This window comes from Crinia signifera, chromosome 7 (assembly GCF_055691185.1).
Source record: "Crinia signifera chromosome 7, ASM5569118v1, whole genome shotgun sequence".
Lineage (NCBI taxonomy): Eukaryota > Metazoa > Chordata > Amphibia > Anura > Myobatrachidae > Crinia > Crinia signifera.
Window position 1 is genome coordinate 11187755 of NC_139223.1, and position 26473 is coordinate 11214227.

A 26473-nucleotide genomic window follows, 5' to 3' on the forward strand; every position below is an offset into this window, starting at 1 on the left:
TTGTCAGCAATACTTTTAAACATCCGCATAATGCCAATAAGTATAAAATTCGCCATGTGCTTTCTTGTGAGTCCCGCTTCGTGGTATACATTATTATATGTCCGTGCGGGCTTTATTATGTTGGAAAGACCTCAGTGAAATTTAAAGAAAGAATGGCACAACATCGCTCTGCGATCAAAGCTGCCCTCATGGGTAAACCAAACGATCAACCTGTAGCTGTTCACTTCAAGACCCACAATCACCCTTTATGTACATTGAAATATCAAATCATAGATTGCATTCCTGAGAGTACCCGGGGGGGTGACCGCAATAAAAAATTGTTAAAATTAGAGGCCTTTTGGATTCACAGATTAAATACTGTGTCTCCGAGAGGTCTAAATGAACGAATTGCTTGGAATAGTCTCATGTGATGCTGTAGTTACATCAAGTTGACTGTATATAATCTTGCTAGTAAATATACATTTTTTCCTTGTGCTGGTTTTTATCTTCTTTATCTTTTTCTGTATGCATAAATTTATGGTTCATGCATATTTTATTTTCACGTGGTGTGTATTTTTAATATTGTGTAATGTTATATTTTAATGTGTATATGTATTTCTGCCTGTGTTCGTGTGCTGGTTGTCTGCTAACGTATCCCCGGGCTGCTGGTTGTGGAGTTGTCTCCGAAGTTGCTTAGCAACACACCTGATGTGGCATGCGGACGTCATCTCGCATCGCCCCATTCAGGTGTTCGGAGTCCTCTGCAATTAGCGGCGTTGTGGGCGTCGGATGCAGCGCCGGGACACCTACATAAGGTAAGCAGTAATCTATGTGCATTGTCTGTCCTTTTCTCCTGACGACGGGGATACGTTCCCCGAAACGTAGAGCCAAATAAAAGTTTTTTTACAAGACCCATCAGTGCCGTGCTTGGATCCGTTCGATGGACTTCCTACCTGCTCTATATTAATATTTGCAAAGGCACGAGGGCTATCGGTGTGAGTTGGAGTGAGTGCCGATCCGTTCCTGAGTATATATATATATATATATATATATATATATACACACACACCAGGGAAATAGCAGGAGATAGCCAGTCTGACACTGTCTGTGCTACACTGAGAAATGTTATTGATATTTGTGACAGGAGGGATTTGCAGCCTACCTCTGTCTTGCTGAAGTCTAGGATTGTTTTTTTTATCATTTGTTAAATAGATGGTTCATTAAATACCTTCATTATTGCACTAATAATTGCAAAACTAACATTGGTAATAAGGACATTCCATCTCCACTGTTACTAGAGGAACCATTGCCTCAAGAAACGTATTCAATGCCCCTGATGAAGTCCCGAAGGACGAAACACGTTGGGCTGCGGATTGTTCTTGTATGTGACAGCTCTGAAAATGTTTATGGAATTACACTTTTTGGAAAACTCCTAATAAATGTTTTTATCCATTTACTGATTTATTGAATCTAAGAGTTACCTTTTAAGTAATTAGTATTGGCACACCTCTATTCTGTTTGTCTATTTTCTTTCCTGTACCTTTGTTAACAGCAAGGTGTAATAGAGGTGCTGATTTCCTTTAAGCGCTTATATAATGCTTATATATAGTATTAAAAAGTATTTTTAAACTTTATTAAATGAAAATTAAATTGTGTTTTTTTAGGGGGGGGGGGGGGGGGGAATTGTCAGATAAGTCGTTAAATGGTCCCTGACTGTCAATCACCCTGTGAGTAGCTCATTACTTTGGCACATACACTGTGAATAGCTCATTACCTTGTCACATACACAGTATATCGGTGATGCATGCGCAGTCATCCGATAATCGCTGAATTTCATATATACTGTATGGGCATTGGGTACATCAGTGATGTGCGACCAGGTGAGGCGGAGCCTCTTCTTTGATATTCAAATATCGGACTATAGAAGCAATAAGAATAACACAAAGGTAGTGTAAATATCTTCTCTGTATTATTCTAATCATAGTATACGGGAGTATGACAGGTGAGGCACTACCCCCCTGGTCACTTAAAGTTAGGTCTCTGGAGCAGGGCCGGATTAAAGCAGGGGCAAAAGGGGTCAGTACTCCTGGGCCCCCTCTAGCTAGGGGCCCCCTGTGGTTGGCATATATTTAAAAAAAATATATATATATATATATATATATATTTTATTTTTTTTAAGCTAAAGGTTTTGTGCATGGGAGTGGGGTAGTGCTGCAGCTTCACCTATCTGCCAAGGTGACAATGATTAATAATGCTGAGCATCGGGAGCCAAGGCACACTGACTGCACAAGTGTGCAGTGCATTACTGGGAGTACCATGACACTTTGCACAAGAGGGCAGAGGCTGAGAGGTTTGTGCTGAGCTGAGAGCTCTGATTGGTGGAGCTCATTACATGCTTCTCAGGCCAATGGAGGACAGCAGCAGCAGCCTAGTCATGGGAGGGTTTTTAATCAGAGGCAGCACTGGGACTCAGAGTAAGGTGCAGAGGGGCAAACACAGGCTTTTCATGTGGTATGTATGTACGTATGTACGTACAGTTACCCATTGACCAGGTTTATACTGCCTTTACTCTATGTTTTGACAGTGTAATATTCTCCCATTCAGTTTGTGCCTAGTAATGACAAATGCAAGGGGGCCCCCCTGTTTAAAGTGCTCCGGGCCCACCAAAGGCTTAATCTGGCACTGCTATGGAGTATACGGGAGTAGGACAGGTGAGGCACTACCCCCCTGGTCACCAACAGTTAGGACTCTGGAGGGGTGTGGTATAATTACCCGACAGTCAGGATTCCGACAGTCATTAGTCAGATGTCGGAATCCCGACTGCACAGCGTGGGGAGCGCAATGAAGGCCCTTGCGGGCTCGCTGTGCTCGCCATGCTGCGGGCACGGTGGCGAGCTGCGCTCACCACCTATATTATTCTCCCTCTATGGGGGTCGTGGACCCCCACGAGGGAGCAGTCGGGATTCCGACTTCGGAGGAATGACTGTCGGAATCCCGACTGTCGGGGAGCCGTCCGGCACCCCTCTGGAGTATATGGGAGTAGGACAGGTGAGGCACTACCCCCCTGGTCACCTACAGTTAGGACTCTGGAGTATATGGGAGTAGGACAGGTGAGGCACTACCCCTCTGGTCACTTACAGTATATCATGTGTTCCATTATTTGTAAAATAGTTTTGATATCCCTGATAATATCCCTGAGACTATGGCACCAGCTGCAGCCACTTTAGGTAGAACAAAGGGAAGGGCGATCTGAAACACATTAGTCAGCCCTTGGATCCATCCATTGTTACCCAGCTCATCTGTCTTCTTCTGTAAGTCTCTGATCTGAGCCTGATACATCTCAGCGTGTCCGTCACACCCCTGCGCGGCGTACGCCTCCTGCTCCTGGGGGCACAAGAGTCACAGAAAGGACAGTAAGTGGGGGACACATGTACATACTGTAACGTATCACTGTGGGTCCAAAAATGGCGCTAACTTGTCATAAAAAGTATTTATAAATTTTTTTTTTTGCCGTTTGTTTTTCTTAATATCAATTTTTTGGGGAATCGTAGGTAATGTAACAATCTACCCACTGTACGCAGTGAGGTTATGGGTAGCGTTCATTGGATCAACCACATTCATGCCGGCCAATAGCGTTCTGTCTATTGGCTGCCAACCTAAAGTCCGCCTGCATCAGGCATACAGGCACCTGTGCACCATTATTATCCTCCCCAAATATATTATATATGACTATAGCAGCCTAGAAAATGAAAGCATCTGGTTGCTATGGACAACCTCAGCGCTTTTCATTGTAGAAGTTTAGAAAATGTCCCCCATAGAGTGTATACATTCGCTGATGTGATCATTTGTGGAACAATATATCGCCCAGTGTGTACCCAGCGTTAGGTCAGGTAGATGTGGTCTGATCTCCGCCAGCCCCGATGTCCCGTACACACGGCAGCGATGGTCGCTCTGACAGCCTACATGGACATGCATGATGTCGCTAGGACTGATGTGCAGCACATACAGCCTTGCGTAATTGGCAACAGACCACTGAGCGATATACTAGTCCGATCCGCCTGACCGCGTGGCATATTGCTCAGGGTACCCGGTTTTAGTGAAGCTGGAAGGTTCAGCTCCAGTGAAAAAGCTTCTGTTAACCCACAGCGATACACTAACAGCGATACACTAACAGCGATGCACTAACATCAATACACTAACAGCGATACACTAACAGCGATACACTAACAGCGATATACTAACAGCGATACACTAATAGCGATAGTGCAACCTGTGTAACAGCATCAAATGGATACAAATAAATAACACTACCACGTCCTAACAGCAGCAATAATATGGGGTCATTCCAGTCACATGCGAGTTGGCGTTTTCCCTGCAATCCAATTAGAGACTCCCAATAACCCAGACAGCCTAAACTCGATTTATCCATCCGCACCACCACAAAAGGTAGGAGCCACTTATATCACGTCATTTATGTCATGTCACTTATGTCACGACACTTATGTCATGTCACTTATGTCACGACACTTATATCACGACACATATCACAACACTTATGCCGGTGTTAGGACAGGACATATTCCAGACTTCTGCTGCATGGCAGACATAACTGGGTTATCACAGATAATCGGATACCCCTCCCCCATACTATACATGGAATTAGCTGGTGTTAGGACAGGACTTACCCCAGACTTCTGCTGCAGGACAGACATAACTGGGTTATCACAGATAATCGGATCCCCCCTCCCCCCATGGTATACATGGAATTAGCCGGTGTTAGGACAGGACTTACCCCAGACTTCTGCTGCATGGCAGACATAACTGGGTTATCACAGATAATCGGATCCCCCCTCCCCCATAGTATACATGGAATTAGCCGGTGTTAGGACAGGACTTACCCCAGACTTCTGCTGCATGACAGACATAACTGGGTTATCACAGATAATCGGATACCCCTCCCCCCATAATATACATGGAATTAGCCGGTGTTAGGACAGGACTTACCCTAGACTTCTGCTGCATGGCAGACATAACTGGGTTATCACAGATAATCGGATACCCCCTCCCCCCATAGTATACATGGAATTAGCCGGTGTTAGGACAGGACTTACCCCAGACTTCTGCTGCATGGCAGACATAACTGGGTTATCACAGATAATCGGATACCCCTCCCCCCATGGTATACATGGAATTAGCCGGTGTTAGGACAGGACTTACCCCAGACTTCTGCTGCATGGCAGACATAACTGGGTTATCACAGATAATCGGATCCCCCTCCCCCCATAGTATACATGGAATTAGCCGGTGTTAGGACAGGACTTACCCCAGACTTATGCTGCATGGCAGACATAACTGGGTTATCACAGATAATCGGATCCCCCCTCCCCCATAGTATACATGGAATTAGCCGGTGCTAGGACAGGACTTACCCCAGACTTCTGCTGCATGGCAGACATAACTGGGTTATCACAGCTAATCGGATACCCCCCTCCCCCATAGTATACATGGAATTAGCCGGTGTTAGGACAGGACTTACCCCAGACTTCTGCTGCAGGACAGACATAACTGGGTTATCACAGCTAATCGGATACCCCCCTCCCCCATAGTATACATGGAATTAGCTGGTGTTAGGACAGGACTTACCCTAGACTTCTGCTGCAGGACAGACATAACTGGGTTATCACAGATAAAAGGATACCCCTCCCCCATAGTATACATGGAATTAGCCGGTGTTAGGACAGGACTTACCCTAGACTTCTGCTGCATGGCAGACATAACTGGGTTATCACAGATAATCGGATACCCCCCTCCCCCCATAGTATACATGGAATTAGCCGGTGTTAGGACAGGACTTACCCCAGACTTCTGCTGCAGGACAGACATAACTGGGTTATCACAGATAATCGGATACCCCTCCCCCATAGTATACATGGAATTAGCCGGTGTTAGGACAGGACTTACCCCAGACTTCTGCTGCAGGACAGACATAACTGGGTTATCACAGATAATCGGATACCCCTCCCCCATAGAATACAGGGAATTAGCCGGTGTTAGTACAGGACTTACACTAGACTTCTGCTGCATGACAGACATAACTGGGTTATCACAGATAATCGGATCCCCCCTCCCCCCATAGTATACATGGAATTAGCCGGTGTTAGGACAGAACTTACCCCAGACTTCTGCTGCATGGCAGACATAACTGGGTTATCACAGATAATCGGATACCCCCTCCCCCCATAGTATACATGGAATTAGCCGGTGTTAGGACAGGACTTACCCCAGACTTCTGCTGCATGGCAGACATAACTGGGTTATCACAGATAATCGGATACCCCCTCCCCCCATAGTATACATGGAATTAGCCGGTGTTAGGACAGAACTTACCCCAGACTTCTGCTGCAGGACAGACATAACTGGGTTATCACAGATAATCGGATACCCCTCCCCCATAGTATACATGGAATTAGCCGGTGTTAGGACAGGACTTACCCCAGACTCCTGCTGCATGACAGACATAACTGGGTTATCACAGATAATCGGATACCCCCTCCCCCATATTATACATGGAATTAGCTGGTGTTAGGACAGGATTTACCCCAGACTCCTGCTGCATGGCAGACATAACTGGGTTATCACAGATAATCGGATACCCCTCCCCCCATGGTATACATGGAATTAGCCGGTGTTAGGACAGGACTTACCCCAGACTTCTGCTGCATGGCAGACATAACTGGGTTATCACAGATAATCGGATACCCCTCCCCCATAGTATACATGGAATTAGCCGGTGTTAGGACAGGACTTACCCCAGACTTCTGCTGCAGGACAGACATAACTGGGTTATCACAGATAATTGGATACCCCCCTCCCCCCATAGTATACAGGGAATTAGCTGGTGTTAGGACAGGACTTACCCTAGACTTCTGCTGCATGGCAGACATAACTGGGTTATCACAGATAATCGGATACCCCTCCCCCATAGAATACAGGGAATTAGCCGGTGTTAGTACAGGACTTACCCTAGACTTCTGCTGCATGACAGACATAACTGGGTTATCACAGATAATCGGATCCCCCCTCCCCCCATAGTATACATGGAATTAGCCGGTGTTAGGACAGGACTTACCCCAGACTTCTGCTGCATGGCAGACATAACTGGGTTATCACAGATAATCGGATACCCCCTCCCCCCATAGTATACATGGAATTAGCCGGTGTTAGGACAGGACTTACCCCAGACTTCTGCTGCAGGACAGACATAACTGGGTTATCACAGATAATCAGATACCCCTCCCCCATAGTATACATGGAATTAGCTGGTGTTAGGACAGGACTTACCCTAGACTTCTGCTGCATGGCAGACATCACTGGGTTATCACAGATAATCGGATACCCCCCTCCCCCCATGGTATACATGGAATTAGCCGGTGTTAGGACAGGATTTACCCCAGACTTCTGCTGCAGGACAGACATAACTGGGTTATCACAGATAATCAGATACCCCTCCCCCCATGGTATACATGGAATTAGCTGGTGTTAGGACAGGACTTACCCCAGACTCCTGCTGCATGACAGACATAACTGGGTTATCACAGATAATCAGATACCCCTCCCCCCATAGTATACATGGAATTAGCTGGCGTTAGGACAGGACTTACCCCAGACTTCTGCTGCATGGCAGACATAACTGGGTTATCACAGATAATCGGATACCCCCTCCCCCATGGTATACATGGAATTACCTAGTGTTAGGACAGGACTTACCCCAGACTTCTGCTACATGGCAGACATAACTGGGTTATCACAGATAATCGGATACCCCTCCCCCCATAGTATACATGGAATTAGCCGGTGTTAGGACAGGACTTACCCCAGACTTCTGCTGCATGGCAGACATAACTGGGTTATCACAGATAATCGGATACCCCTCCCCCCATGGTATACATGGAATTAGCCGGTGTTAGGACAGGACTTACCCCAGACTTCTGCTGCAGGACAGACATAACTGGGTTATCATAGATAATCAGATACCCCTCCCCCCATAGTATACATGGAATTAGCTGGCGTTAGGACAGGACTTACCCCAGACTTCTGCTGCATGGCAGACATAACTGGGTTATCACAGATAATCGGATACCCCCTCCCCCATGGTATACATGGAATTACCTAGTGTTAGGACAGGACTTACCCCAGACTTCTGCTACATGGCAGACATAACTGGGTTATCACAGATAATCGGATACCCCTCCCCCCATAGTATACATGGAATTAGCCGGTGTTAGGACAGGACTTACCCCAGACTTCTGCTGCATGGCAGACATAACTGGGTTATCACAGATAATCGGATACCCCTCCCCCCATGGTATACATGGAATTAGCCGGTGTTAGGACAGGACTTACCCCAGACTTCTGCTGCATGGCAGACATAACTGGGTTATCACAGATAAAAGGATACCCCTCCCCCATAGTATACATGGAATTAGCCGGTGTTAGGACAGGACTTACCCTAGACTTCTGCTGCATGGCAGACATAACTGGGTTATCACAGATAATCGGATACCCCTCCCCCCCATAGTATACAGGGAATTAGCCGGTGTTAGGACAGGACTTACCCCAGACTTCTGCTGCAGGACAGACATAACTGGGTTATCACAGATAATCGGATACCCCTCCCCCATAGTATACATGGAATTAGCCGGTGTTAGGACAGGACTTACCCCAGACTTCTGCTGCAGGACAGACATAACTGGGTTATCACAGATAATCGGATACCCCTCCCCCCATGGTATACATGGAATTAGCTGGTGTTAGGACAGGACTTACCCCAGACTCCTGCTGCATGACAGACATAACTGGGTTATCACAGATAATCAGATACCCCTCCCCCCATAGTATACATGGAATTAGCTGGCGTTAGGACAGGACTTACCCCAGACTTCTGCTGCATGGCAGACATAACTGGGTTATCACAGATAATCGGATACCCCCTCCCCCATGGTATACATGGAATTACCTAGTGTTAGGACAGGACTTACCCCAGACTTCTGCTACATGGCAGACATAACTGGGTTATCACAGATAATCGGATACCCCTCCCCCCATAGTATACATGGAATTAGCCGGTGTTAGGACAGGACTTACCCCAGACTTCTGCTGCATGGCAGACATAACTGGGTTATCACAGATAATCGGATACCCCTCCCCCCATGGTATACATGGAATTAGCCGGTGTTAGGACAGGACTTACCCCAGACTTCTGCTGCAGGACAGACATAACTGGGTTATCATAGATAATCAGATACCCCTCCCCCCATAGTATACATGGAATTAGCTGGCGTTAGGACAGGACTTACCCCAGACTTCTGCTGCATGGCAGACATAACTGGGTTATCACAGATAATCGGATACCCCCTCCCCCATGGTATACATGGAATTACCTAGTGTTAGGACAGGACTTACCCCAGACTTCTGCTACATGGCAGACATAACTGGGTTATCACAGATAATCGGATACCCCTCCCCCCATAGTATACATGGAATTAGCCGGTGTTAGGACAGGACTTACCCCAGACTTCTGCTGCATGGCAGACATAACTGGGTTATCACAGATAATCGGATACCCCTCCCCCCATGGTATACATGGAATTAGCCGGTGTTAGGACAGGACTTACCCCAGACTTCTGCTGCATGGCAGACATAACTGGGTTATCACAGATAAAAGGATACCCCTCCCCCATAGTATACATGGAATTAGCCGGTGTTAGGACAGGACTTACCCTAGACTTCTGCTGCATGGCAGACATAACTGGGTTATCACAGATAATCGGATACCCCTCCCCCCCATAGTATACAGGGAATTAGCCGGTGTTAGGACAGGACTTACCCCAGACTTCTGCTGCAGGACAGACATAACTGGGTTATCACAGATAATCGGATACCCCTCCCCCATAGTATACATGGAATTAGCCGGTGTTAGGACAGGACTTACCCCAGACTTCTGCTGCAGGACAGACATAACTGGGTTATCACAGATAATCGGATACCCCTCCCCCATAGAATACAGGGAATTAGCCGGTGTTAGTACAGGACTTACACTAGACTTCTGCTGCATGACAGACATAACTGGGTTATCACAGATAATCGGATCCCCCCTCCCCCCATAGTATACATGGAATTAGCCGGTGTTAGGACAGGACTTACCCCAGACTTCTGCTGCATGGCAGACATAACTGGGTTATCACAGATAATCGGATACCCCCTCCCCCCATAGTATACATGGAATTAGCCGGTGTTAGGACAGAACTTACCCCAGACTTCTGCTGCAGGACAGACATAACTGGGTTATCACAGATAATCGGATACCCCTCCCCCATAGTATACATGGAATTAGCCGGTGTTAGGACAGGACTTACCCCAGACTCCTGCTGCATGACAGACATAACTGGGTTATCACAGATAATCGGATACCCCCTCCCCCATAGTATACATGGAATTAGCTGGTGTTAGGACAGGACTTACCCCAGACTCCTGCTGCATGGCAGACATAACTGGGTTATCACAGATAATCGGATACCCCTCCCCCCATGGTATACATGGAATTAGCCGGTGTTAGGACAGGACTTACCCCAGACTTCTGCTGCATGGCAGACATAACTGGGTTATCACAGATAATCGGATACCCCTCCCCCATAGTATACATGGAATTAGCCGGTGTTAGGACAGGACTTACCCCAGACTTCTGCTGCAGGACAGACATAACTGGGTTATCACAGATAATTGGATACCCCTCCCCCATAGAATACAGGGAATTAGCCGGTGTTAGTACAGGACTTACCCTAGACTTCTGCTGCATGACAGACATAACTGGGTTATCACAGATAATCGGATCCCCCCTCCCCCCATAGTATACATGGAATTAGCCGGTGTTAGGACAGGACTTACCCCAGACTTCTGCTGCATGGCAGACATAACTGGGTTATCACAGATAATCGGATACCCCCTCCCCCCATAGTATACATGGAATTAGCCGGTGTTAGGACAGGACTTACCCCAGACTTCTGCTGCAGGACAGACATAACTGGGTTATCACAGATAATCAGATGCCCCTCCCCCATAGTATACATGGAATTAGCTGGTGTTAGGACAGGACTTACCCTAGACTTCTGCTGCATGGCAGACATCACTGGGTTATCACAGATAATCGGATACCCCCCTCCCCCCATGGTATACATGGAATTAGCCGGTGTTAGGACAGGATTTACCCCAGACTTCTGCTGCAGGACAGACATAACTGGGTTATCACAGATAATCAGATACCCCTCCCCCCATGGTATACATGGAATTAGCTGGTGTTAGGACAGGACTTACCCCAGACTCCTGCTGCATGACAGACATAACTGGGTTATCATAGATAATCAGATACCCCTCCCCCCATAGTATACATGGAATTAGCTGGCGTTAGGACAGGACTTACCCCAGACTTCTGCTGCATGGCAGACATAACTGGGTTATCACAGATAATCGGATACCCCCTCCCCCATGGTATACATGGAATTACCTAGTGTTAGGACAGGACTTACCCCAGACTTCTGCTACATGGCAGACATAACTGGGTTATCACAGATAATCGGATACCCCTCCCCCCATGGTATACATGGAATTAGCCGGTGTTAGGACAGGACTTACCCCAGACTTCTGCTGCATGGCAGACATAACTGGGTTATCACAGATAAAAGGATACCCCTCCCCCATAGTATACATGGAATTAGCCGGTGTTAGGACAGGACTTACCCTAGACTTCTGCTGCATGGCAGACATAACTGGGTTATCACAGATAATCGGATACCCCTCCCCCCATGGTATACATGGAATTAGCCAGTGTTAGGACAGGACTTACCCCAGACTTCTGCTGCATGGCAGACATAACTGGGTTATCACAGATAAAAGGATACCCCTCCCCCATAGTATACATGGAATTAGCCGGTGTTAGGACAGGACTTACCCTAGACTTCTGCTGCATGGCAGACATAACTGGATTATCACAGATAATCGGATACCCCCTCCCCCCATAGTATACATGGAATTAGCCGGTGTTAGGACAGGACTTACCCCAGACTTCTGCTGCATGGCAGACATAACTGGGTTATCACAGATAATCGGATACCCCTCCCCCCATGGTATACATGGAATTAGCCGGTGTTAGGACAGGACTTACCCCAGACTTCTGCTGCATGGCAGACATAACTGGGTTATCACAGATAAAAGGATACCCCTCCCCCATAGTATACATGGAATTAGCCGGTGTTAGGACAGGACTTACCCTAGACTTCTGCTGCATGGCAGACATAACTGGGTTATCACAGATAATCGGATACCCCTCCCCCCCATAGTATACAGGGAATTAGCCGGTGTTAGGACAGGACTTACCCCAGACTTCTGCTGCAGGACAGACATAACTGGGTTATCACAGATAATCGGATACCCCTCCCCCATAGTATACATGGAATTAGCCGGTGTTAGGACAGGACTTACCCCAGACTTCTGCTGCAGGACAGACATAACTGGGTTATCACAGATAATCGGATACCCCTCCCCCATAGAATACAGGGAATTAGCCGGTGTTAGTACAGGACTTACCCTAGACTTCTGCTGCAGGACAGACATAACTGGGTTATCACAGATAATCGGATACCCCTCCCCCATAGAATACAGGGAATTAGCCGGTGTTAGTACAGGACTTACCCTAGACTTCTGCTGCATGACAGACATAACTGGGTTATCACAGATAATCGGATACCCCCTCCCCCATAGTATACATGGAATTAGCCGGTGTTAGGACATGACTTACCCCAGACTTCTGCTACATGGCAGACATAACTGGGTTATCACAGATAATCGGATACCCCTCCCCCCATAGTATACATGGAATTAGCCGGTGTTAGGACAGGACTTACCCCAGACTTCTGCTGCATGGCAGACATAACTGGGTTATCACAGATAATCGGATACCCCTCCCCCCATAGTATACATGGAATTAGCCGGTGTTAGGACAGGACTTACCCCAGACTTCTGCTGCATGGCAGACATAACTGGGTTATCACAGACAATCGGATACCCCCTCCCCCCATAGTATACATGGAATTAGCCGGAGTTAGGACAGAACTTACCCCAGACTTCTGCTGCAGGACAGACATAACTGGGTTATCACAGATAATCGGATACCCCTCCCCCATAGTATACATGGAATTAGCCGGTGTTAGAACAGGACTTACCCCAGACTCCTGCTGCATGACAGACATAACTGGGTTATCACAGATAATCGGATACCCCCTCCCCCATAGTATACATGGAATTAGCCGGTGTTAGGACAGGACATATTCCAGACTTCTGCTGCATGACAGACATAACTGGGTTATCACAGATAATCGGATACCCCCTCCCCCCATAGTATACATGGAATTAGCCGGTGTTAGGACAGGACTTACCCCAGACTTCTGCTGCATGGCAGACATAACTGGGTTATCACAGATAATCGGATACCCCTCCCCCCATAGTATACATGGAATTAGCTGGTGTTAGGACAGGACTTACCCCAGACTTCTGCTGCATGGCAGACATAACTGGGTTATCACAGATAATCGGATCCCCCTCCCCCCATAGTATACATGGAATTAGCCGGTGCTAGGACAGGACTTACCCCAGACTTCTGCTGCATGACAGACATAACTCGGTTATCACAGCTAATCGGGTACCCCTCCCCCCATAGTATACATGGAATTAGCCGGTGTTAGGACAGGACTTACCCCAGACTTCTGCTGCATGGCAGACATAACTGGGTTATTACAGATAATCGGATCCCCCCTCCCCCCATGGTATACATGGAATTAGCCGGTGTTAGGACAGGACTTACCCCAGACTCCTGCTGCATGGCAGACATAACTGGGTTATCACAGATAATCGGATACCCCTCCCCCCATGGTATACATGGAATTAGCCGGTGTTAGGACAGGACTTACCCCAGACTTCTGCTGCATGGCAGACATAACTGGGTTATCACAGATAATCGGATACCCCTCCCCCATAGTATACATGGAATTAGCCGGTGTTAGGACAGGACTTACCCCAGACTTCTGCTGCAGGACAGACATAACTGGGTTATCACAGATAATCGGATACCCCTCCCCCCATGGTATACATGGAATTAGCCGGTGTTAGGACAGGACTTACCCCAGACTTCTGCTGCATGGCAGACATAACTGGGTTATCACAGATAATCGGATCCCCCTCCCCCCATAGTATACATGGAATTAGCCGGTGTTAGGACAGGACTTACCCCAGACTTCTGCTACATGGCAGACATAACTGGGTTATCACAGATAATCGGATACCCCTCCCCCCATAGTATACATGGAATTAGCCGGTGTTAGGACAGGACTTACCCCAGACTCCTGCTGCATGGCAGACATAACTGGGTTATCACAGATAATCGGATACCCCTCCCCCCATGGTATACATGGAATTAGCCGGTGTTAGGACAGGACTTACCCCAGACTTCTGCTGCATGGCAGACATAACTGGGTTATCACAGATAATCGGATACCCCTCCCCCATAGTATACATGGAATTAGCCGGTGTTAGGACAGGACTTACCCCAGACTTCTGCTGCAGGACAGACATAACTGGGTTATCACAGATAATCGGATACCCCTCCCCCATAGAATACAGGGAATTAGCCGGTGTTAGTACAGGACTTACCCTAGACTTCTGCTGCATGACAGACATAACTGGGTTATCACAGATAATCGGATCCCCCCTCCCCCCATAGTATACATGGAATTAGCCGGTGTTAGGACAGGACTTACCCCAGACTTCTGCTGCATGGCAGAAATAACTGGGTTATCACAGATAATCGGATACCCCCTCCCCCCATAGTATACATGGAATTAGCCGGTGTTAGGACAGGACTTACCCCAGACTTCTGCTGCAGGACAGACATAACTGGGTTATCACAGATAATCAGATACCCCTCCCCCATAGTATACATGGAATTAGCTGGTGTTAGGACAGGACTTACCCTAGACTTCTGCTGCATGGCAGACATCACTGGGTTATCACAGATAATCGGATACCCCCCTCCCCCCATGGTATACATGGAATTAGCCGGTGTTAGGACAGGATTTACCCCAGACTTCTGCTGCAGGACAGACATAACTGGGTTATCACAGATAATCAGATACCCCTCCCCCCATGGTATACATGGAATTAGCTGGTGTTAGGACAGGACTTACCCCAGACTTCTGCTGCAGGACAGACATAACTGGGTTATCACAGATAATCGGATACCCCTCCCCCATAGAATACAGGGAATTAGCCGGTGTTAGTACAGGACTTACCCTAGACTTCTGCTGCATGACAGACATAACTGGGTTATCACAGATAATCGGATCCCCCCTCCCCCCATAGTATACATGGAATTAGCCGGTGTTAGGACAGGACTTACCCCAGACTTCTGCTGCATGGCAGACATAACTGGGTTATCACAGATAATCGGATACCCCCTCCCCCCATAGTATACATGGAATTAGCCGGTGTTAGGACAGGACTTACCCCAGACTTCTGCTGCAGGACAGACATAACTGGGTTATCACAGATAATCAGATACCCCTCCCCCATAGTATACATGGAATTAGCTGGTGTTAGGACAGGACTTACCCTAGACTTCTGCTGCATGGCAGACATCACTGGGTTATCACAGATAATCGGATACCCCCCTCCCCCCATGGTATACATGGAATTAGCCGGTGTTAGGACAGGATTTACCCCAGACTTCTGCTGCAGGACAGACATAACTGGGTTATCACAGATAATCAGATACCCCTCCCCCCATGGTATACATGGAATTAGCTGGTGTTAGGACAGGACTTACCCCAGACTCCTGCTGCATGACAGACATAACTGGGTTATCATAGATAATCAGATACCCCTCCCCCCATAGTATACATGGAATTAGCTGGCGTTAGGACAGGACTTACCCCAGACTTCTGCTGCATGGCAGACATAACTGGGTTATCACAGATAATCGGATACCCCCTCCCCCATGGTATACATGGAATTACCTAGTGTTAGGACAGGACTTACCCCAGACTTCTGCTACATGGCAGACATAACTGGGTTATCACAGATAATCGGATACCCCTCCCCCCATAGTATACATGGAATTAGCCGGTGTTAGGACAGGACTTACTCCAGACTTCTGCTGCATGGCAGACATCACTGGGTTATCACAGATAATCGGATACCCCCTCCCCCATAGTATACATGGAATTAGCCGGTGCTAGGACAGGACTTACCCCAGACTCCTGCTGCATGGCAGACATAACTGGGTTATCACAGATAATCGGATACCCCTCCCCCATAGTATACATGGAATTAGCTGGTGTTAGGACAGGACTTACCCCAGACTCCTGCTGCATGGCAGACATAACTGGGTTATCACAGATAATCGGATACCCCTCCCCCATAGTATACATGGAATTAGCCGGTGTTAGGACAGGACTTACCCCAGACTCCTGCTGCATCGCAGACATAACTGGGTTATCACAGATAATCGGATACCCCTCCCCCCATGGTATACATGGAATTAGCCGGTGTTAGGACAGGACTTACCCCAGACTTCTGCTGCATGGCAGACATAACTGGGTTATCACAGATAATCGGATACCCCTCCCCCATAGTATACATGGAATTAGCCGGTGTTAGGACAGGACTTACCCTAGACTTCTGCTGCAGGACAGACATAACTGGGTTATCACAGATAATCGGATACCCCTCCCCCATAGAATACAGGGAATTAGCCGGTGTTAGTACAGGACTTACCCTAGACTTCTGCTGCATGACAGACATAACTGGGTTATCACAGATAATCGGATCCCCCCTCCCCCCATAGTATACATGGAATTAGCCGGTGTTAGGACAGGATTTACCCCAGACTTCTGCTGCATGGCAGACATAACTGGGTTATCACAGATAATCGGATACCCCCTCCCCCCATAGTATACATGGAATTAGCCGGTGTTAGGACAGGACTTACCCCAGACTTCTGCTGCAGGACAGACATAACTGGGTTATCACAGATAATCGGATACCCCTCCCCCATAGTATACATGGAATTAGCCGGTGTTAGGACAGGACTTACCCCAGACTCCTGCTGCATGACAGACATAACTGGGTTATCACAGATAATCGGATACCCCCTCCCCCATAGTATACATGGAATTAGCTTGTGTTAGGACAGGACTTACCCCAGACTCCTGCTGCATGGCAGACATAACTGGGTTATCACAGATAATCGGATACCCCTCCCCCCATGGTATACATGGAATTAGCAGGTGTTAGGACAGGACTTACCCCAGACTTCTGCTGCATGGCAGACATAACTGGGTTATCACAGATAATCGGATACCCCTCCCCCATAGTATACATGGAATTAGCCGGTGTTAGGACAGGACTTACCCCAGACTTCTGCTGCATGGCAGACATAACTGGGTTATCACAGATAATCGGATACCCCTCCCCCATAGTATACATGGAATTAGCCGGTGTTAGGACAGGACTTACCCTAGACTTCTGCTGCATGACAGACATAACTGGGTTATCACAGATAATCGGATCCCCCCTCCCCCCATAGTATACATGGAATTAGCCGGTGTTAGGACAGGACTTACCCCAGACTTCTGCTGCATGGCAGACATAACTGGGTTATCACAGATAATCGGATACCCCCTCCCCCCATAGTATACATGGAATTAGCCGGTGTTAGGACAGGACTTACCCCAGACTTCTGCTGCAGGACAGACATAACTGGGTTATCACAGATAATCAGATACCCCTCCCCCATAGTATACATGGAATTAGCTGGTGTTAGGATAGGACTTACCCTAGACTTCTGCTGCATGGCAGACATCACTGGGTTATCACAGATAATCGGATACCCCCCTCCCCCCATGGTATACATGGAATTAGCCAGTGTTAGGACAGGACTTACCCCAGACTTCTGCTGCAGGACAGACATAACTGGGTTATCACAGGTAATCAGATACCCCTCCCCCATGGTATACATGGAATTAGCTGGTGTTAGGACAGGACTTACCCCAGACTCCTGCTGCATGACAGACATAACTGGGTTATCATAGATAATCAGATACCCCTCCCCCCATAGTATACATGGAATTAGCTGGCGTTAGGACAGGACTTTCCCCAGACTTCTGCTGCATGGCAGACATAACTGGGTTATCACAGCTAATCGGATACCCCCTCCCCCATGGTATACATGGAATTAGCCGGTGTTAGGACGGGACTTACCCCAGACTTCTGCTGCATGACAGACATAACTGGGTTATCATAGATAATCGGATCCCCCCTCCCCCATAGTATACATGAAATTAGCCGGTGTTAGGACGGGACTTACCCCAGACTTCTGCTGCATGACAGACATAACTGGGTTATCACAGATAATCGGATACCCCCTCCCCCATAGTATACATGGAATTAGCCGGTGTTAGGACAGGACTTACCCCAGACGTCTGCTGCATGGCAGACATAACTGGGTTATCATAGATAATCGGATCCCCCCTCCCCCATAGTATACATGAAATTAGCCGGTGTTAGGACGGGACTTACCCCAGACTTCTGCTGCATGACAGACATAACTGGGTTATCACAGATAATCGGATACCCCCCTCCCCCCATGGTATACATGGAATTAGCCGGTGTTAGGACAGGACTTACCCCAGACTTCTGCTGCATGACAGACATAACTGGGTTATCACAGATAATCGGATACCCCCCTCCCCCCATGGTATACATGGAATTAGCCGGTGTTAGGACAGGATTTACCCCAGACTTCTGCTGCATGGCAGACATAACTGGGTTATCACAGATAATCGGATACCCCTCCCCCCATAGTATACATGGAATTAGCCGGTGTTAGGACAGGACTTACCCCAGACTTCTGCTGCATGGCAGACATAACTGGGTTATCACAGATAATCGGATACCCCTCCCCCCATAGTATACATGGAATTAGCCGGTGTTAGGACAGGACTTACCCCAGACTTCTGCTGCATGGCAGACATAACTGGGTTATCACAGCTAATCGGATACCCCTCCCCCCCATAGTATACATGGAATTAGCTGGTGTTAGGACAGGACTTAACCCAGACTTCTGCTGCATGGTAGACATAACTGGGTTATCACAGATAATCGGATACCCCCCTCCCCCATAGTATACATGGAATTAGCCGGTGTTAGGACAGGACTTACCCCAGACTTATGCTGCATGGCAGACATAACTGGGTTATCACAGCTAATCGGATACCCCTCCCCCATAGTATACATGGAATTAGCTGGTGTTAGGACAGGACTTACCCCAGACTTCTGCTGCATGACAGACATAACTGGGTTATCACAGATAATTGGATACCCCTCCCCCCATGGTGTACATGGAATTAGCCGGTGTTAGGACAGGACTTACCCCAGACTCCTGCTGCATGGCAGACATAACTGGGTTATCACAGCTAATCGGATACCCCTCCCCCCATAGTATACATGGAATTAGCCGGTGTTAGGACAGGACTTACCCCAGACTCCTGCTGCATGGCAGACATAACTGGGTTATCACAGATAATCGGATACCCCCTCCCCCCATAGTATACATGGAATTAGCTGGTGTTAGGACAGGATTTACCCTAGACTTCTGCTGCATGGCAGACATAACTGGGTTATCACAGCTAATCGGATACCCCTCCCCCCATAGTATACATGGAATTAGCTGGTGTTAGGACAGGACTTACCCCAGACTTCTGCTGCATGACAGACATAACTGGGTTATCACAGATAATTGGATACCCCTCCCCCCATGGTTTACATGGAATTAGCTGGTGTTAGGACAGGACTTACCCCAGACTCCTGCTGCATGGCAGACATAACTGGGTTATCACAGATAATCGGATACCCCCTCCCCCCATAGTATACATGGAATTAGCTGGTGTTAGGACAGGACTTACCCTAGACTTCTGCTGCATGGCAGACATAACTGGGTTATCACAGATAATCGGATACCCCCTCCCCCATAGTATACATGGAATTAGCTGGTGTTAGGACAGGACTTACCCCAGACTTCTGCTGCATGGCAGACATAACTGGGTTATCACAGATAATCGGATACCCCCCTCCCCCATAGTATACATGGAATTAGCCGGTGTTAGGACAGGACTTACCCTAGACTTCTGCTGCATGGCAGACATAACTGGGTTATCACAGATAATCGGATACCCCTCCCCCATAGTATACATGGAATTAGCCGGTGTTAGGACAGGACTTACCCCAGACTTCTGCTGCATGGCAGACATAACTGGGTTATCACAGATAATCGGATACCCCTCCCCCCATAGTATACAGGGAATTAGCCGGTGTTAGGACAGGATTTACCCCAGACTCCTGTTGCATGGCAGACATAACTGGGTTATCACAGATAATCGGATACCCCTCCCCCATAGTATACATGGAATTAGCTGGTGTTAGGACAGGACTTACCCCAGACTTATGCTGCATGCCAGACATAACCACCTGCAGCTACACCTATCTCTCTCTACTGCTTCTATTAGCTGGTGACATTTCACTTAATCCAGGCCCCAGCTGCTTGCCCCGCTCGCAGGCACCTAACTCTCAGGAACATAGTAATCCAGCTAACCTCAAACATCAAATGCCTCCCTTCATCCCCCAAATCACTAAAATGTGTATTATGGAATGCACGCTCTGTTGGCAACAAATTAACATCCATCAACGACCTTTTCATTTCAAACAACTTCAACCTGCTGGCTATAACAGAAACATGGCTCTCACAATCAGACACAGCCTCCCCTGCAGCCCTGTCACACGGTGCTCTCCACTTCACACACACACCCAGGCCTGGTGACAGCAGAGGAGGTGGGGTTGGAATATTACTATCCCAATCCTTCACATACAAAGTTATACCACAGGTTCCATCACTCACATTCACATCATTTGAAGTACATTCCATCAGAACTTACACTCCTTTCTCGCTGCGTGTTGCAGCTATCTATCGCCCACCTGGGCAGCCAACACGATTTCTGGAAGATTTTTCTGCCTGGCTCCCTCATTTCCTTTCTGCTGACATCTCAACCATCATCATGGGTGACTTCAACATTGCTATTGATAGCCCAAAATCTGCTGCTCATGCCTCCAAACTACTCTCTCTAACCTCCTCTCTCGGCCTCTCCCAATGGACTGACTCCTCTACTCATCGGGATTGCCACTGTCTTGATCTGATATTCACTAAGCTGTGCTCAGTGTCGGAATTCACCAATTCTCCTTTCCCTCTCTCAGATCACAACCTTATCACCTGCATGCTGTCCTCTAGTACTTCTAACTCAAAAACACAGAAATCCGTTAATCCCCCTCAAGCCCGCAGAAATATTAATGATATTAATTTTCAAGTACTCTCCTCCTCACTGCAACAACAGCTTGCTCCTATTTCTGCATTCACTACTCCTGAGATGGCGGTATCACACCTAAACCTAACCCTCAAAACAGCCCTGGATGAAGTGGCTCCAGTTACCCACCACACTCCACGTAGGCCTAGACGCCAACCGTGGCACTCTAAATTAACGAGACACCTACAAAATATCTCACGCAAAGCTGAGCGTAAATGGCGTAAATCTCACAGTCCAATGGATTTCTTTACATATAAGAATATCTACCAGTACTATAGTTATGCCCTGGAAACTGCCAAACAAACATATTTCCAAACTCTCATTTCTGCTCAAGCTTCTAACCCAAAACGACTTTTTAATACATTTAAATCCCTTCTCAACCCTCCCTCACCCAAGCCACCAACCACTATCCATGCACAAGATCTTGCTTCCTACTTCAGGGATAAGATTGACAAGATCAGAGATGAATTGGTATGCTCCAACTCAGTTGGTGATATGCTCAATTCCATACCTGAGCCCTCTGAAGCATTTGCTTCATTTGATCCCACAAATGAAGATGAAGTATCTGCACTTTTCTCTGCCTCCCACTCTACTACCTCTCCTCTTGACCCTATACCCTCGCAAATAAGTAAATCTCTGTCTCCTGTGCTCATTCCAATCTTAACTAAAATCTGTAACCTCTCTTTCTCTACTGGTGTCTTTCCTTCATTGTTCAAACAAGCAGTTATTACTCAGATTCTGAAAAACAGAATTCTGATCCAAGCTCTCTCTCAAACTACCGTCCCATTTCTCAACTTCCATGCACCTCCAAACTACTTGAAAGACTTGCTTATACTCGCCTCACACACTTTCTTAACTCGCACAACTTAATGGACCCGCATCAGTCAGGCTTTCGTGCCCAACACTCCACAGAGACAGCACTGACTAAAGTTGTGAATGATCTGGTCACTGCTAAGTCTAAAGGCCACTACTCACTACTAATTCTTCTAGATCTCTCTGCTGCTTTTGACACTGTTGACCACACACTTCTCATACAAACACTACAATCCATAGGTCTTAAAGACACAGCCCTCTCTTGGTTCTCATCCTACCTCTCTAACCGCTCCTTTAGTGTTCGTTTCTCTGATTCTACCTCCTCTTTGCTACCTCTTTCAGTTGGAGTACCTCAGGGTTCAGTTTTAGGTCCCCTGCTTTTCTCAATCTATACCTCATCTCTTGGCAAACTAATCAGCTCCTTTGGATTTCAGTATCATCTGTATGCGGATGATACTCAGCTCTACCTTTCCTCCCCGGACCTGTCCCCATCTGTATTGAGCCGTGTCTCTGAATGCCTTTCTGCTGTTTCATCCTGGATGTCATCTCGCCACCTCAAACTTAATATCTCAAAAACAGAATTAATTATATTTCCGCCAATAAATAGTAGTTACCAACCTGATATCTCGATCGCTGTTGAGAAGATGACAATCACTCCTACCTCTGAAGCTCGCTGCCTAGGTGTTATCCTTGACTCAGAACTTTCCTTTGTACCCCACATTCAATCTGTCTCAAAATCATGCCACATGCACCTAAAAAACATATTTAAAATTCGCCCTTACCTTACACAAGACACTGCAAAAACTCTAATCCATGCTCTCATCATCTCACGCATTGATTATTGCAATAGTCTCCTTATTGGCCTTCCCCAATACAGACTCTCACCACTACAGTCCATTATGAATGCAGCTGCAAGGCTAATCTTCCTAGCCAGACGTTCATCGTCTGCAAAGCTACTCTGTCAGTCACTTCATTGGTTACCTGTATTCTACCGTATTCAATACAAAATTCTTTTAATTACACACAAAGCCATAAACCAAACTACACCAACATACATATCCTCTCTTATCTCAAAATATCATCCAACACGACCTCTACGCTCCTCCCAAGATCTGCGTCTCTCATCCACACTCATTACCCGCTCCCATTCCCGACTGCAGGACTTTCTTCGGGCTGCACCCACTCTGTGGAATGCCCTCCCAAGCACAATAAGACTCTCCTCCAGTCTCCAAACCTATAAGCGTTCCCTGAAGAGTCATCTCTTCAGACAAGCTTATCAAATTCCAGAACCAGTCATAGAACCTTGCGTTCTGGTGGAATCGATGCAATAAAGAATACAGTATCTATCCTTATGTATCAATGCCTATTTCCCTATAGATTGTAAGCTTGCGAGCAGGGCCCTCCTACATTTTGACTGTCTGTAAATACCCTGTTTTGTTCTCTGCTATTGTAAAGCGCAACGGAATATGCTGCGCTATATAAGAAACTGTTAATAAAAAAATAAATAAATAAATAACTGGGTTATCACAGATAATCGGATACCCCTCCCCCATAGTATACATGGAATTAGCTGGTGTTAGGACAGGACTTACCCCAGACTTCTGCTACATGGCAGACATAACTGGGTTATCACAGATAATCGGATACCCCCTCCCCCATAGTATACATGGAATTAGCCGGTGTTAGGACAGGACTTACCCTAGACTTCTGCTGCATGGCAAACATAACTGGGTTATCACAGATAATCGGATACCCCTCCCCCCATAGTATACATGGAATTAGCTGGTGTTAGGACAGGACTTACCCCAGACGTCTGCTGCATGGCAGACATAACTGGGTTATCACAGATAATCGGATACCCCCCTCCCCCATAGTATACATGGAATTAGCCGGTGTTAGGACAGGACTTACTCTAGACTTCTGCTGCATGGCAGACATAACTGAGTTATCACAGATAATCGGATACCCCTCCCCCATAGTATACATGGAATTAGCTGGTGTTAGGACAGGACTTACCCCAGACTTCTGCTACATGGCAGACATAACTGGGTTATCACAGATAATCGGATACCCCCTCCCCCATAGTATACATGGAATTAGCCGGTGTTAGGACAGGACTTACCCCAGACTTCTGCTGCATGGCAAACATAACTGGGTTATCACAGATAATCGGATACCCCTCCCCCATAGCATACATGGAATTAGCTGGTGTTAGGACAGGACTTACCCCAGACTTCTGCTGCATGGCAGACATAACTGGGTTATCACAGATAATCGGATACCCCTCCCCCATGGTATACATGGAATTAGCTGGTGTTAGGACAGGACTTACCCCAGACTCCTGCTGCATGGCAGACATAACTGGGTTATCACAGATAATCGGATCCCCCTCCCCCCATAGTATACATGGAATTAGCCGGTGTTAGGACAGTACTTACCCCCAGACTTCTGCTGCATGGCAAACATAACTGGGTTATCACAGATAATCGGATACCCCTCCCCCATAGTATACATGGAATTAGCTGGTGTTAGGACAGGACTTACCCCAGACTTCTGCTGCATGGCAGACATAACTGGGTTATCACAGATAATCGGATACCCCTCCCCCATAGTATACATGGAATTAGCTGGTGTTAGGACAGGACTTACCCCAGACTTCTGCTGCATGGCAGACATAACTGGGTTATCACAGATAATCGGATCCCCCTCCCCCCATAGTATACATGGAATTAGCCGGTGCTAGGACAGGACTTACCCTAGACTTCTGCTGCATGACAGACATAACTGGGTTATCACAGATAATCGGATACCCCCTCCCCCATAGTATACATGGAATTAGCTGGTGTTAGGACAGGACTTACCCCAGACTTCTGCTGCATGACAGACATAACTCGGTTATCACAGCTAATCGGGTACAACCCTCCCCCCATGGTATACATGGAATTAGCTGGTGTTAGGACAGGACTTACCCCAGACTTCTGCTGCATGGCAGACATAACTGGGTTATCACAGATAATCGGATACCCCCCTCCCCCATAGTATACAGGGAATTAGCTGGTGTTAGGACAGGACTTACCCCAGACTTCTGCTGCATGGCAGACATAACTGGGTTATCACAGATAATCGGATACCCCCTCCCCCATAGTATACATGGAATTAGCTGGTGTTTGGACAGGAGTTACCCCAGACTTCTGCTGCATGGCAGACATAACTGGGTTATAACAGATAATCGGAAACCCCCTCCCCCATAGTATACATGGAATTAGCCGGTGTTAGGACAGGACTTACCCCAGACTTCTGCTACATGGCAGACATAACTGGGTTATTACAGATAATCGGATACCCCTCCCCCCATAGTATACATTGAATTAGCCGGTGTTAGGACAGGACTTACCCTAGACTTCTGCTGTATGGCAGACATAACTGGGTTATCACAGATAATCGGATACCCCTCCCCCCATAGTATACATGGAATTAGCTGGTGTTAGGACAGGACTTACCCCAGACTTCTGCTGCATGGCAGACATAACTGGGTTATCACAGATAATCAGATACCCCCTCCCCCATAGTATACATGGAATTAGCCGGTGTTAGGACAGGACTTACCCCAGACTTCTGCTGCATGGCAGACATAACTGGGTTATCACAGATAATCGGATACCCCCTCCCCCCATAGTATACAGGGAATTAGCCGGTGTTAGGACAGGACTTACCCCAGACTTATGCTGCATGGCAGACATAACTGGGTTATCACAGATAATCGGATACCCCCTCCCCCATAGTATACATGGAATTAGCCGGTGTTAGGACAGGACTTACCCCAGACTTCTGCTGCATGGCAGACATAACTGGGTTATCACAGCTAATCGGATACCCCTCCCCCCATAGTATACATGGAATTAGCCGGTGTTAGGACAGGACTTACCCCAGACTTCTGCTGCATGGCAGACATAACTGGGTTATCACAGATGATCGGATCCCCCCTCCCCCCATAGTATACATGGAATTAGCCGGTGTTAGGACAGGACTTACCCCAGACTCCTGCTGCATGGCAGACATAACTGGGTTATCACAGATAATCGGATACCCCTCCCCCCATAGTATACATGGAATTAGCCGGTGTTAGGACAGGACATATTCCAGACTTCTGCTGCATGACAGACATA

General features: G+C 47.3%; 1 protein-coding gene across 1 annotated transcript in view; it reads right to left on the bottom strand.

Annotated features, from left to right (window-relative positions):
* Window positions 1-1786: 1786 nt before the first annotated feature.
* The window catches only part of LOC146019759 (guanylate-binding protein 6-like), a 46097-nt gene continuing 21410 nt past the window's right edge, over window positions 1787-26473 (bottom strand). The window contains exon 10 of the mRNA XM_083152291.1: window positions 1787-3363. Coding sequence (XP_083008417.1) covers window positions 3136-3363 — 228 coding nt within the window. The 3' untranslated portion in view covers window positions 1787-3135. The remainder of the gene's footprint in view (window positions 3364-26473) is intronic.